The sequence below is a fragment of the Aulonocara sp. 'chitande type north' Nkhata Bay genome, linkage group LG10, assembly GCF_057382095.1.
Source record: "Aulonocara sp. 'chitande type north' Nkhata Bay isolate Kocher_YH1m ecotype deep benthic linkage group LG10, A_spYH_male_GT1.1, whole genome shotgun sequence".
Classification (NCBI taxonomy): Eukaryota; Metazoa; Chordata; class Actinopteri; order Cichliformes; family Cichlidae; genus Aulonocara; species Aulonocara sp. 'chitande type north' Nkhata Bay.
The window spans coordinates 7,422,877-7,436,048 of record NC_141353.1 but is presented as its reverse complement, the minus strand read 5'-3'; the positions used below and the strand labels follow the sequence as shown (position 1 = coordinate 7,436,048).

The following is a 13,172-nucleotide window of genomic DNA, read 5'->3' as shown; positions in this document are numbered from 1 at the left end:
TCCCACTCTAGCGGACAAAAACAGTGCCTTTTTATATCAGAATCAGAATCAGAATACTTTATTGATCCCTGGGGGAAATTATTTTTTGTTACAGTGCTCTATTATAAACCAACATAAACCAACATTAACAAGACAGACAATACGCTAACTAAGAATAGTACAATATATACATATATATACATATACATAAGTCACTCCTTAATAAATAGCTGGAAAAGAAACATGTGTAGTTGTAGCAGTAACCAGTGTGTTAAGTGCATGCGTTGTACAGGGAGATGGCCACAGGCAGGAAAGATTTCCTGTGTCGTTTCAGTGGTGCTTTTCGGTAATCTCAGTCTCTCACTGAACGTGCTCCTGTGACTGACCAGCATGTCATGGAGTGGGTGGGAGGTGTTATCCAACATTGTCTTTATCTTGGACAGCATCCGCCTCTCCGACACCACCTTGAGGGAGTCCAGCTCCATCCCCACAACATTACTGGCCTTACGGATTAGTTTATTAAGTCTGTTGGCATCTGCTACCCTCAGCCTGCTCCCCAGCATGCAACAGCATAGAGGATCGCACTGGCCACAACAGACTCATAGAAAATCCTGAGCATTTTCTGGCAGATGTTGAAAGACCTCAGTCGCCTCAAAAAATAGAGACGACTCTGGCCCTTCCTGTAAAGTGTTGTGGTGTTTTTAGCCCAGTCCAGTTTATTGTCAATGTGTACTCCAAGGTATTTATAGTCCTCCACAATGTCAACACTGACCCCCTGGATTGAAACAGGGGTCAAGTGTTTCCTGGTCTTCCTGAAGTCCACGATCAGTTCCTTGGTCTTTGCCACGTTGAGCTGCAGATGATTCTGCTCACACCACGTGACAAAGGAGTCGACCACAGCCCGGTACTCTGTCTCATCATCCCTGCTGATGCATCCAACCACCGCAGAGTCATCAGAAAACTTCTGAAGATGGCAGGTCTCTGTGCAGTGGCTGAAGTCTGTGGTGTAGAGGGTGAAGAGGAAGGGGGAGAGGACAGTCCCCTGTGGTGCCCCTGTGTTGCTGATTACCTTGTCAGACACACACTGTGGGAGACGTACATATTGTGGTCTTCCTGTCAGGTAATCAACAATCCAGGACACCAGAGAAGCATCCACCTGCATCGCTGCTAACTTATCACCCAGGAGGGTCGGCCTGATGGTATTGAAAGCACTAGAAAAGTCAAAAAACATGACCCTCACAGTGCTCGCCGGCTGGTCCAGATGGGTGTAGACACGATTGAGCAGGTAGATGATGGCGTCCTCAGTTCCGAGACGAGGCTGATAAGCGAACTGAAGGGGATGCAGATGTGGTCTTACTATGGGTCGCAGCTGGTCCAGGATGAGCCTTTCCAGGGTCTTCATGATGTGAGAGGTCAGTGCCACGGGCCTGTAATCCTGGGGGCCACTGGGACGTGGTGTCTTTGGTACAGGGACGAGGCATGATGTCTTCCACATCACTGGGACCCTCTGCAGACTCAGACTCAGCATAAACAGTTTATGAAAGACTCCACACAGCTGGGGGGCACAGGTCTTGAGGACGAGGGGACTCACTCCGTCTGGTCCAGCAGACTTGCCTGAGTGAAGTCTCCTCATTTGCATCTCTTGAGTGAAGGTGATGGGTGGGGGAGGGGTGTCTGGAATCTCACAGGAGGCAACAGCGCCATGTGAAGAGAGAGGCTGGCACAGTGGTGTGGCTCTGGATTCCAGGCTGACTACAGGTGCGGTTGTGGGGGTGTGGTGTCGAATCTATTGAAAAACAGATTCAACTCGTTAGCTCTATTCTCACCTCCCTCAGCTCCCCTGCTGTTGGTTGGCCTGAATCCAGTGATGGTCTTCATGCCCCTCCACACCTCTCTCATGCTGTTCTGCTGGAGTTTCCACTCCAGCTTCCTCCTGTAATTGTCCTTAGCCTCTCTGATCTTGTCCTTTAGTAACACCTGGACATTCCTCACCTCCTCTTTATTGCCCCCTCTGAAAGCCCTCTTCTTCTTGTTGAGGAGGGCTTTGATGTCCTTAGTCACCCACGGCTTGTTATTTGGGTAACAATGAACAGTCTGAGCTGGAACAATGGAGTCGGTGCAGAAAGTTATGTAGTCTGTGATACACTCAGGAAGCCCATTGATGTCCTCGGCGTGAGGCTCGCAGAGTGTTTCCCAGTTGGTCACCTCGAAACAGCCCTGTAGTTCCGCTAAGGCCTCCTCTGACCACCTCCTAACAGTCCTCATGGTCACAGGTTCCCTCCTCACAATTGGCACATAGCGGGGGATGAGGTGAATCGGGTTATGATCTGACCTACCAAGTGGGGGGAGGGAGGAGGAGCTGTATGCATTTTTGACATTAGCATACAGTAGGTCTAGAATTTTTTCTCCCCTGGTGGGACAGTCCACATATTGTCTGAATGTTGTTAGTGTATTGTCCAGTGATACATGGTTGAAGTCACCCGAGATCACAATAAAGGCACTCGGGTGCTGAGTCTGTAACCGGGCTATGGCAGAGTGGATAGTGTCACATGCAGCTGTGGGGTTAGCAGAGGGAGGAACATAAACAGCCACCAAGATGACGTGAGAGAATTCCCTGGGTAAATAATACAGCCTGAGTCCAACAGCACACAGTTCAATGTCCGGGCAACAAATCCTTTCTTTGATTGTTATGTTGGCAGGGTTACACCACCGGTTGTTAACTAAAACAGCAAGCCCACCTCCTTTACGCTTACCGCTAGCGATGCTGTCCCTGTCCGCGCGAACAGTGTGGAAGCCTTCCACGGAAGCATTCTCATCGGGAATGTCCTGGTGCATCCATGATTCGGTGAAACAAATCAGGCTACACTCTCGGTATTCCCTCTGACTCCGTACCAGTGCTGAGAGCTCGTCGATTTTATTCCATAACGATCGGACAGTTCCCATTACGATAGACGGCAGACACGGTTTATACCTCCTCCTCGCTTCGAGCCTCCGCTGTCTCACCATCTCCTTCTTTCTTCTCTTCTGTCCTTGACCTCTGCATCGATGTGTTTACTCCAAATTTCAGCTGGTACTTCTGCGGGCCTGGCCAGCGAGCCGGCCGGCATCAGGGCGATCAGCTGATCTCTGGAGTAAACAGTCCGTGAGTGTAGGAGATGTGCCGCGGTCCCGTTCCTTGATAAAAGTAACAGTTCCACGGCCACCAGAAGAACAAAAACTCTCTCAATCCACATGATTGAGTAAAAGATAATAAACGGATGAAAATACAAGTCAGAAAAAAAAGAATACGCAAGAAAAAAAGAGCTAAACTAAGAGAAAAAGCAGGAGCGACTGTAACAGGCTGCACGCTGGTTGGCGCATGCGCACTAATTATATGGACGCAAACGCGCGTTGCAACTTCTTATCTAGTGCGCGTCTTTTATTTTGACAGCGAATGCGCACATGCGGACCACTTATGTGCACCCGTGTAAATAACATAATGTTCTACCGGGTATGTTGTTGGTTTTCCCTTGATTTCTGAGTCGACAAGCGCCTTTGTTACTGGGACCAGTAATTTTAAGAAAGGCCCCCAATAGAACCCATGAAAAATGCAAGAAATGCATTATTGCTCAGTCTGCAATATCTTTCCCAGAACAAACACCGATTCCAAATAACATACTAAAAATAAACCTGAAAAATCTGTTTAGAACACCGTACTATGTTGGAAAGAGTGAACTACCACTGGCAAAATTTAGTAGTCTTTGCAAACTTCAAAAAGCAAATGGCCTCGATCTTGGTTCCACTTGCCTCTTACCCGTGACTTCAGTGGAAATTTCAAATTCAGGATCTGACACAGACTGATTCATGTCCTACACAGTTCTTACAAGTTCATAGAAATTTCTGTTCAATTAGAACCAAGTATTTGAGTTGATGATTGCAATTTTTATACAATGTTGTAATTTGTGTTTCAACAATTTTTTGATTAATGTTTTGTTTCCGTTACAATATTATACATTAAAGTATAATATTGTAACGGAAACAAAACAGGAAACAAATCATCAATCAAAAAATTGCTCTCGTTTTTATTCGGGCTACTTAAATTTATTTTGGGCTACCAAAAACTGAAGAGTCCCTGCCCGAAGGGCTACCAGGGATTTTGAAATTTTGCGAGCCCTGGTTTAGGATTGCAAAACTGAATCTGAACAAATCACAAGACAGGGGTGTCAAACCAGAGATGGCTACTTGCACTCGCGACTTAGACTCGAGTCACAGTTAAGTTGCAAAAACCAAAGCCTTCAGACTTGAGACTTAGACTCGAGGTTTGGGGCTCGAGTCTTGAGAAACATTTTTTACCCATGTAAATACGGTAACTGTAGGTTATTTGGATAGTAACGAGATGTACACAGCAATTTGTCTCTAATATTTAATAAAAATGTTCTGAATATGCTAATAATTTGTGAATTTTTGTTTTAAATTTATCATTAATTATGTGAGGGTTGTAAGGAAGACATAGTCCAAAGGTTTCATCATACAGTGGGGCAAAAAAAGTATTTAGTCAGCCACCGATTGTGCAAGTTCCCCCACCTAAAATGATGACAGAGGTCAGTAATTTGCACCAGAGGTACACTTCAACTGTGAGAGACAGAATGTGAAAAAAAAAATCCATGAATCCACATGGTAGGATTTGTAAAGAATTTATTCGTAAATCAGGGTGGAAAATAAGTATTTGGTCAATAACAAAAATACAACTCAATACTTTGTAACATAACCTTTGTTGGCAATAACAGAGGTCAAACGTTTACTATAGGTCTTTACCAGGTTTGCACACACAGTAGCTGGTATTTTGGCCCATTCCTCCATGCAGATCTTCTCGAGAGCAGTGATGTTTTGGGGCTGTCGCCGAGCAACACGGACTTTCAACTCCCGCCACAGATTTTCTATGGGGTTGAGGTCTGGAGACTGGCTAGGCCACTCCAGGACTTTCAAATGCTTCTTACGGAGCCACTCCTTTGTTGCCCGGGCGGTGTGTTTTGGATCATTGTCATGTTGGAAGACCCAGCCTCGTTTCATCTTCAAAGTTCTCACTGATGGAAGGAGGTTTTGGCTCAAAATCTCACGATACATGGCCCCATTCATTCTGTCCTTAACACGGATCAGTCGTCCTGTCCCCTTGGCAGAAAAACAGCCCCATAGCATGATGTTTCCACCCCCATGCTTCACAGTAGGTATGGTGTTCTTGGGATGCAACTCAGTATTCTTCTTCCTCCAAACACGACGAGTTGAGTTTATATCAAAAAGTTCTACTTTGGTTTCATCTGACCACATGACATTCTCCCAATCCTCTGCTGTATCATCCATGTGCTCTCTGGCAAACTTCAGACGGGCTTGGACATGCACTGGCTTCAGCAGCGGAACACGTCTGGCACTGCGGGATTTGATTCACTGCCGTTGTAGTGTGTTACTGATGGTGACCTTTGTTACTTTGGTCCCAGCTCTCTGCAGGTCATTCACCAGGTCCCCCCGTGTGGTTCTGGGATCTTTGCTCACCGTTCTCATGATCATTTTGACCCCACGGGATGAGATCTTGCGTGGAGCCCCAGATCGAGGGAGATTATCAGTGGTCTTGTATGTCTTCCATTTTCTGATGATTGCTCCCACAGTTGATTTTTTCACACCAAGCTGCTTGCCTATTGTAGATTCACTCTTCCCAGTCTGGTGCAGGTCTACAATACTTTTCCTGGTGTCCTTCGAAAGCTCTTTGGTCTTGGCCATGGCGGAGTTTGGAGTCTGACTGTTTGAGGCTGTGGACAGGTGTCTTTTATACAGATGATGAGTTCAAACAGGTGCCATTCATACAGGTAACGAGTGGGGGACAGAAAAGCTTCTTACAGAAGACGTTACAGGTCTGTGAGAGCCAGAGATTTTCCTTGTTTGAGGTGACCAAATACTTATTTTCCACCCTAATTTACGAATAAATTCTTTACAAATCCTACCATGTGAATTCATGGATTTTTTTTTCACATTCTGTCTCTCACAGTTGAAGTGTACCTCTGGTGCAAATTACTGACCTCTGTCATCATTTTAAGTGGGGGAACTTGCACAATCGGTGGCTGACTAAATACTTTTTTGCCCCACTGTATTTCACTGTATAAATGAAGTGTTTCTTAAATCTTTGTTGTCCAGATATTAAATATATATATTATAATATAGATATTAAAGTGTCATTTTTTCAAACGATAACCAAGGAGAGATAGCAGCAGCAACAATGTGGCAAAGACTATTAAATAATTATACAGACCATTATAATTACAATTACATCCAGCCCTGAACTCCTCATAGATTACAAAAATATTCCTTTTCATATGACTGACTCAAGCTACGGTGCTTGACAGCTGGAATGACGTGTGTTTGCCAATATTCAGTGTCTGCTTTTGATCAGACATAGCACTGTAGATTATGGCAAAACATCTCCACTTTGGTTTTTGCTGTCCAAAGGATACTGCTCCAGAAATCTTCTGGCTTGTTCAGATGAACTTTTAAAAAAAAAAACCTAAGCTATGCAAACATGTTCTTTTTAGAGAGCAACCTTCCAAATAAGCCATATTTGTTCAGTTTGGTTTTTTTTTTCAAATAGTACTGTCAGTAAACTCTGGGTCTCCATAGCATTGTGATAACACGTACCTTAATACTCAAGACTGCTACTTTTATAGAGATGGTAACAGTTGATAATCATGATCAGTGAGTGAATCAAGTGGATTTAATTAGCAGCATTTGGGGCACTTGGAGTAATTTGTGGATTGTCATGTAAATTCTCTGCTGGTCAGTAAACATTGTCGAAACTGTGTAAATAAACTTAAACACTTGTGTGCCAGGTGAACATATGAGGGGTTTCATAGTGGCAGTGTGCTGAACTGTGACTGACCTTGGGGGAGCAGATGGGACTGGCAGATGGGGAGCGAATGGCACCTTTGTTGATAAGGTCACGTCGTGGTGGGACAGGTGGGAGGCTGAGGTGCTGGACACATTGGCTGGAGTTTCCCCCATGGGCTTTTCTGTGTTGGCTGACAGGTGAAGAACTGGGCGACACCATTGGCGATTTCTGATGCTCGCCACATTGCTAAGGGAAAAGGTAAATAAACTTTTAAAAAAAAAATCTTAGTCGTTTATTACCAGTTCTATCCTGATTAGAGACTGCTAGAATCCACATTCTTTATAGGGGATAGATGGAAGCAAATCTACACCACTTTAAAATGTGGTAAAATGTTATTTCCCGTTTTGATTACCCGAGATTATGCTCTCGCCACTGCTCCAGAAGTGATGTATCATAGCCAACATAATGAGAAGGTTAGATATAACCTAGAGCTCAGTATTCAATTTTCAATAGTACTGTACTATCTATCATCAGCTGTCATGGGGCAAAAGGCAGAGTACAACCTGGACAGACTGCCAGTCTGTCACAGGGTTAACACATAGAGACAGATAAACATTAACACTCATGTTCACACATGCTTGGCCAATGCTCTTTTTTGGACTGTGGAAGTAAGCCTTGGAATCTGCAGTTGTTTAGAAATGGCTCAAATGGCTCCACCATCCTAACTTCTGTAAATTTTATAAGTCTCCGTCTTAGCGTTACTACCAATTGTAGTCAATGGTTATGACTAACAACCATAAGAAGATGTCATCAGATGGTGTCAAACCATCAGCAGTTTTTTTAACCATGAACCACAATGCTTTTAGCTTGGCTGGTCAACAATGACAGCCAGTCACTGCTCATCTTCTCCTGGTCCCCAGCTACCCTGTTCTTTGATTTCTCCAGTGCTTTTAACACCATTCAGCCACGACTTCTGAGGGACAAGCTGGAGCTATCAGGAGTGGACCACCACGTGTCCCAGTGGATACTGGACTACCTCACAGGACGCCCACGATATGTGAGGGCACAGGGCTGTGTCTCTGATATGCTGGTCTGCAGTACGGGGGCCCCACAGGGAACTATGCTGGCACCATTCCTCTTCACCCTCTACACTGCAGACTTCTACATCAACTCCCCACGCTGCCACCTACAGAAGTTGTCTGACGACTCTGCCATAGTCGGCCTCATCACAGGTGAGGATGACTCAGGCTACGTCCACACATCCTGAATAGATTTGAAAAGGTGAAAAGGTCTGAAAACGCTCTGCGTCCACACTTTCAGTCGTTTTCACAGAGATGTGCGTCCACATTGAAACGGCCGAAAACGCTTACGTTCAAGCATTGCACGTGCGTGAAACACTAAGATTCGGCCTGCCTCATTTCTGTCTGCCCTTTATTTACTTTCCGGCTCTTTGAAACGTCACGGCAAACTGTCGAGGAAAAGCACCAGGTTTTTTAAATGGACTAACAATGAGGTGGAGTTGTTGCTACGAGTAACACAAAATTACAAAGTTGCAAAAGCGAGTGAGAATTAAAGAATTTGAAGAAAAGCTATCTGAAGCATGTACAAACTGATATTTTGTACATGGGCGACCGTGGCTCAGGGGGTTGGGAAGCGTATCTGTAACCGGAAGGTCGCCGGTTCGATCCCGGGGCTCTCTGTCCTGGTCGTTGTGTCCTTGGGCAAGACACTTTACCCTACTGGTGTTGGCCAGAGGGGCCGATGGCGCGATATGGCAGCCTCGCTTCTGTCAGTCTGCCCCAGGGCAGCTGTGGCTACAACCGTAGCTTGCCTCCACCAGTGTGTGAATGTGAGAGTGAATGAATAGTGGCATTGTAAAGCGCTTTGGGTGCCTTGAAAAGCGCTATATAAATCCAATCCATTATTAATCTTTAATAGGGCTGTCAAAATTGAGAGCAAACAAAACAACTGCTGTATAATGCCCTCCGCTATCTTTGTTTAATTGGTCACATGACTGCATCATAAAACTAACATGTGTCATCATTTTCAAAAGTCTCCGTTTTCACTGTCCACACTGCGATGTGAAAGCACCGTCTTTAAATGTATTTGTTTTTGAGAGCGTTTTCAATATGATGCGTTTTCCTTCGGGGAAAACACAGTCTCAGTGTAGACAGGAGGCCAAAACAGAGAGAAAACCATGCGTTTTCAAAAGTAAACGCATTAGTGTGGACGTAGCCTCAGAGTACAGACAGTGGACTCTGGACTTGTGGACTGGTGTCAGCAGAACCACCTGCTGATCAACACTGGGAAAACCAAGGAGTTAGTGGTGGACTTCCGGGGAGACAGACCCACCACACTGACACAGGTGAACATCCAGGGAGTGGACATTGAGATAATGGACTCTTATAGGTACCGGGGTGTTCACCTGAATAATAAACTGGACTGGAGCCACAACACTAATGCTCTTTACAGGGAGGGTCAGAGCAGACTCTACCTACTGAAGCGGCTGAGGTCATTTGGAGTCTAGGGAGTGCTTCTAAAGACATTCTATGACTCTGTGGTGGAATCCATCATTTTTTACCGTGTTGTATGTTGGAGCAGCAGTTTATCGACAGCTAAGAGGAAGAGGTTGGATAAACTTATCAGGAAGGACAGCTCTGGGATGCACCCTGGATCCAGTGGTGGTGGGAGACAGAAGGACTCTTGCCAAAATAACTTCTCTGATGGACAAAGTCTCCCACCCCATGCATGTAAATGTTGCTGAACTGCAGAGCTCCATCAGTGACAGACTGTTGCATCCTAGATGCATGAAGGAGCGTTTCTGCAGGTCCTTCCTCCCTGCAGCTGTCAGACTGTACAATCAAAACTGCTCCCAACAAACATAGATGTTTACTAGGGGTGCAACGATACTCGTATCGATATTGAACCGTTCGATACAATGCTTTTGGTTCGGTACGCATATGTATCGAACAATACAAAATTTTTAATTTATTTTATCAACTTTCCTTCTGACGATGCTGTCTGTGTTGAGCGCTCAGTGGATCTGCGCTCGACAGTGCAGCCTAGGCGGAGTAGTCGAACGCAGATTCACTGAGCGCAGGGCAAGCTAGCAAGACAGAAGTTAAGCTCTCCTTGCAACATGGCAAATTGAACCTCCCCCACCCTCATTCAGATGTGGCGTTTGGAACTATTTTGGTTTTCATGTGACGTATGACCCTGAAGGTAAGCGCGTCATGGACAAAAGTAAAACAGTATGTTGGATGTGCCACGTAATGCTCAATTACATTGGAGGGAACTAGTGCGTTAGCGCAGTTAGCTCGTTAACGTGTTGGCCGTCCAGCCCCACGCACGGGGCGATCCGCGGTAGCTCGTTAACGGAGACTTGCGTGTTGTGGCGTTAACGTCATTTCAGATTAACGCTGACAGCACTAGTGGGAACACAATGAATGTGACTGCACATTTACGCCGACATCATCCTAGTGCAAAGACAAGTGGAAGCAGACAAAAACAACAAGCAGCATGCTACAAACTTTATCCGAGTCATTTAGACAGCCGTTAGCACATGATTCTCCTTATGGGGACCTGATATGTTTAATATGCTGCTGAGAATATAGCCCAGAAGAAGCGTATAGTATAGCTTTTATTTTGGAAAGAGCCATTTCTCTGTAATAAACTCTCTTTTCCAAAGATGAGGGATTTCTCCATCAGATAGATTTATTTTTTTAATTACTTTGTTGTTTCAGCAACATTAAATTTAAAAACTGTACTTTTGAGTTAAAATATATATTTATGATTTTAATAAGTTACAAATTAAAAAGGCATGAACATTTTTTTTTGTATCGAAAAAATATCGAACCGTGACACCAAAGTATCGAACCGAACCGAACCGTGAATTTTGTGTATTGTTGGACCCCTAATGTTTATGTAACCCACATATAATTGTACGAAGAGTGACGTGACTGGATTTTCCCCCTATGAATTGATGTTTGGGAGACAACCAAGACTGCCACCCTGCAGATGCCCAGGGACGGGCATACCATCAAGAGGGGAGGGTGTAACCCACATACAATGAGGGTACCACTTTAAGGACTGATATGAGGAGAGATGGACAGCCTGCCCAACCAATCGAAATGCACAGGTCCCAGTATGTTTTGACCAATGGGAGAGCAGTCTGCCGCTGTATGTCCCACCTACGTGCTCTGTGTTTGCTGCTATGTGTGGAGGTAGTCGCGCGCTGGCAGGAGAAAAGAGAGACTGAAGCTTTTGAGCTGGAAAAAAGTATTAGATATAAGTTGCAACCAACTGTGTTGCACATAAGTTCACTGGTTATCAGCTACCTTTCATGTTAAAAGTAGCCACAGTGAGTAAATAGGCAAATGCTGCATTTTTCTGGTGACTTTAGAAAGTACCGCGTGGAGCTAAACTGTTAGCCTTTGTTAGCTCTGGTTGCTATCAACTGCCTGGAAGTTCATCGCAATCTGCTTCCAGAAGTAAGGTAACACTTGAAGCGCAACTTATGTTTATTTTTCCTTCATGTCGTATTACGGTTATTAAAGAGAAAACATGTCCTGTTACGTTATTTAGAGCCCTGCATTTTCCGACCGAGAGACACTATGCCATTGTCTTCGGCCGTGATGCGCTGAGATCGGTGAGCACATGTTGTATGTCTCAGTTAGTTCACGTCTGTTTCACATTTTATTGTTGAGAAACTGAATTAATCTCAATTGTTTGATTAATAATTGTCGCATATGCGACATATATGCATATGCACTGACTTTACTTGGTTTAATGCATAGTTTGTGTAAGAGAAATGTTTTATTTTTGCAAATTTGAGTATTTTTATTGCAAATTTATGTTGAATGTGATTTAAACAAAATCCTAAGTTGTGAATTATAGCTAGAACAGCATAATTAATTATTTGAATTGCTCTTCTGACCCTGTCCGTTGACAGGTCAGGTTTTTTTTGTATGCTGAATTGTTCCTGAGGTGGATTCCTCCGGTGAAATAGATGGCGAGCCTTCCCACCTGGACTTAGAGAGACTGAGATTCGCTTCTTTTCCACTTGATGATCTGCTGCACCTTGCGGTGTGGTAGGACTGTATCACTCACACTTTCACGCACAGCTGGTTATACATAAGACCACTGACTGACATTCTCTCATCCCTATTTTCTTTCACACCCTGGGAATTTTTTGGACTTTACCCCTTGGACATTTTTTATTTGGGACTTTAAATAATGAGCTGTTGTGTAGAACATTCTCCACATGTGAAAAGAGTGTGAGATTTTCATTTGAATGTACATTGGATTTGTGTAATCTGTTCTATAAGAGTTAAGGAGTCAGGTTACTAGGGTGCACCCGAGCATTGAAACCCGAACATTGAAAACCAAAAATAACACTTGGCCAAGTCATTGCTTTAGTAGTTTGTGTTTTACTTTTCTTTTAATTTTTGTAAGTTTCCTTTCTACCATTGTAAAGTGTCTTTAACCTGTGCTTGTCAACCTTATGGTTTATGTCACTAAAGTTGGCCGGTTCTTTTGAGTTACATTCTTGCGTCTGTGTCTCATTTGAACACACCCCTGTGCTCCTATAGTCGAGCCTATTGGTCCATTGATATATTCTTTTCAACAATTCCCCTTACTGTGTTACATTTACATTGCACATTACTTTTCTCAGTTTATATATACACAAGTTACATGTCTACTTTTTAATGCACAGGTACAATACGCAATCTACACTTTTCTAATTATTCTAAATATTCTTAACTATTTAATAATAATAATAATGGATTGGATTTATATAGCGCTTTTCAAGGCACCCAAAGCGCTTTACAATACCACTATTCATTCACTCACTGGTGGAGGCAAGCTACAGTTGTAGCCACAGCTGCAGAAGCGAGGCTGCCATATCGCGCCATCAGCCCCTCTGGCCAACACCAGTAGGCAAGTAGGGTAAAGTGTCTTGCCCAAGGACACAACGACCAGGACAGAGAGCCCAGGGATCGAACCAGCGACCTTCCGGTTACAGATGCGATTCCCAACCCCCTGAGCCACAGTCGCCCAATAAGCATTTAAACATCTTTCAGTATCCTGCACTGTTTGCACACTACAACCTGGGTTTGCCACTTATCTATACTTTAATTTTAATAACTGTACAGTACTCTGCTTTGGTAACTATTGTCCATGATGTAAATATGTAAAAACTGTGTTTCTGTTCTGTGTCCTGTTCTGTTTGTATATGTGTGTTTTTGCTGCTGATACAACCACATTTCCCCTTGTAGGACAATTAAAGGATTATTCTAGTCTTCTATCCTATTCTATACTTTTGACCCTGTGTAAATTAGAG

The 13,172-nt window shown here is 44.0% G+C and overlaps 1 protein-coding gene across 8 annotated transcripts in view; it reads right to left on the bottom strand.

Moving 5' to 3' along the window:
* The window catches only part of cblb (Cbl proto-oncogene B, E3 ubiquitin protein ligase), a 170,119-nt gene that overhangs the window by 75,203 nt on the left and 81,744 nt on the right, over nt 1-13,172 (bottom strand). For all 8 annotated transcript variants that reach the window (XM_086307951.1, XM_086307952.1, XM_086307950.1 and 5 more), the window contains exon 11: nt 6,881-7,075. In XM_086307951.1, coding sequence (XP_086164077.1) covers nt 6,881-7,075 — 195 coding nt within the window. The remainder of the gene's footprint in view (nt 1-6,880; nt 7,076-13,172) is intronic.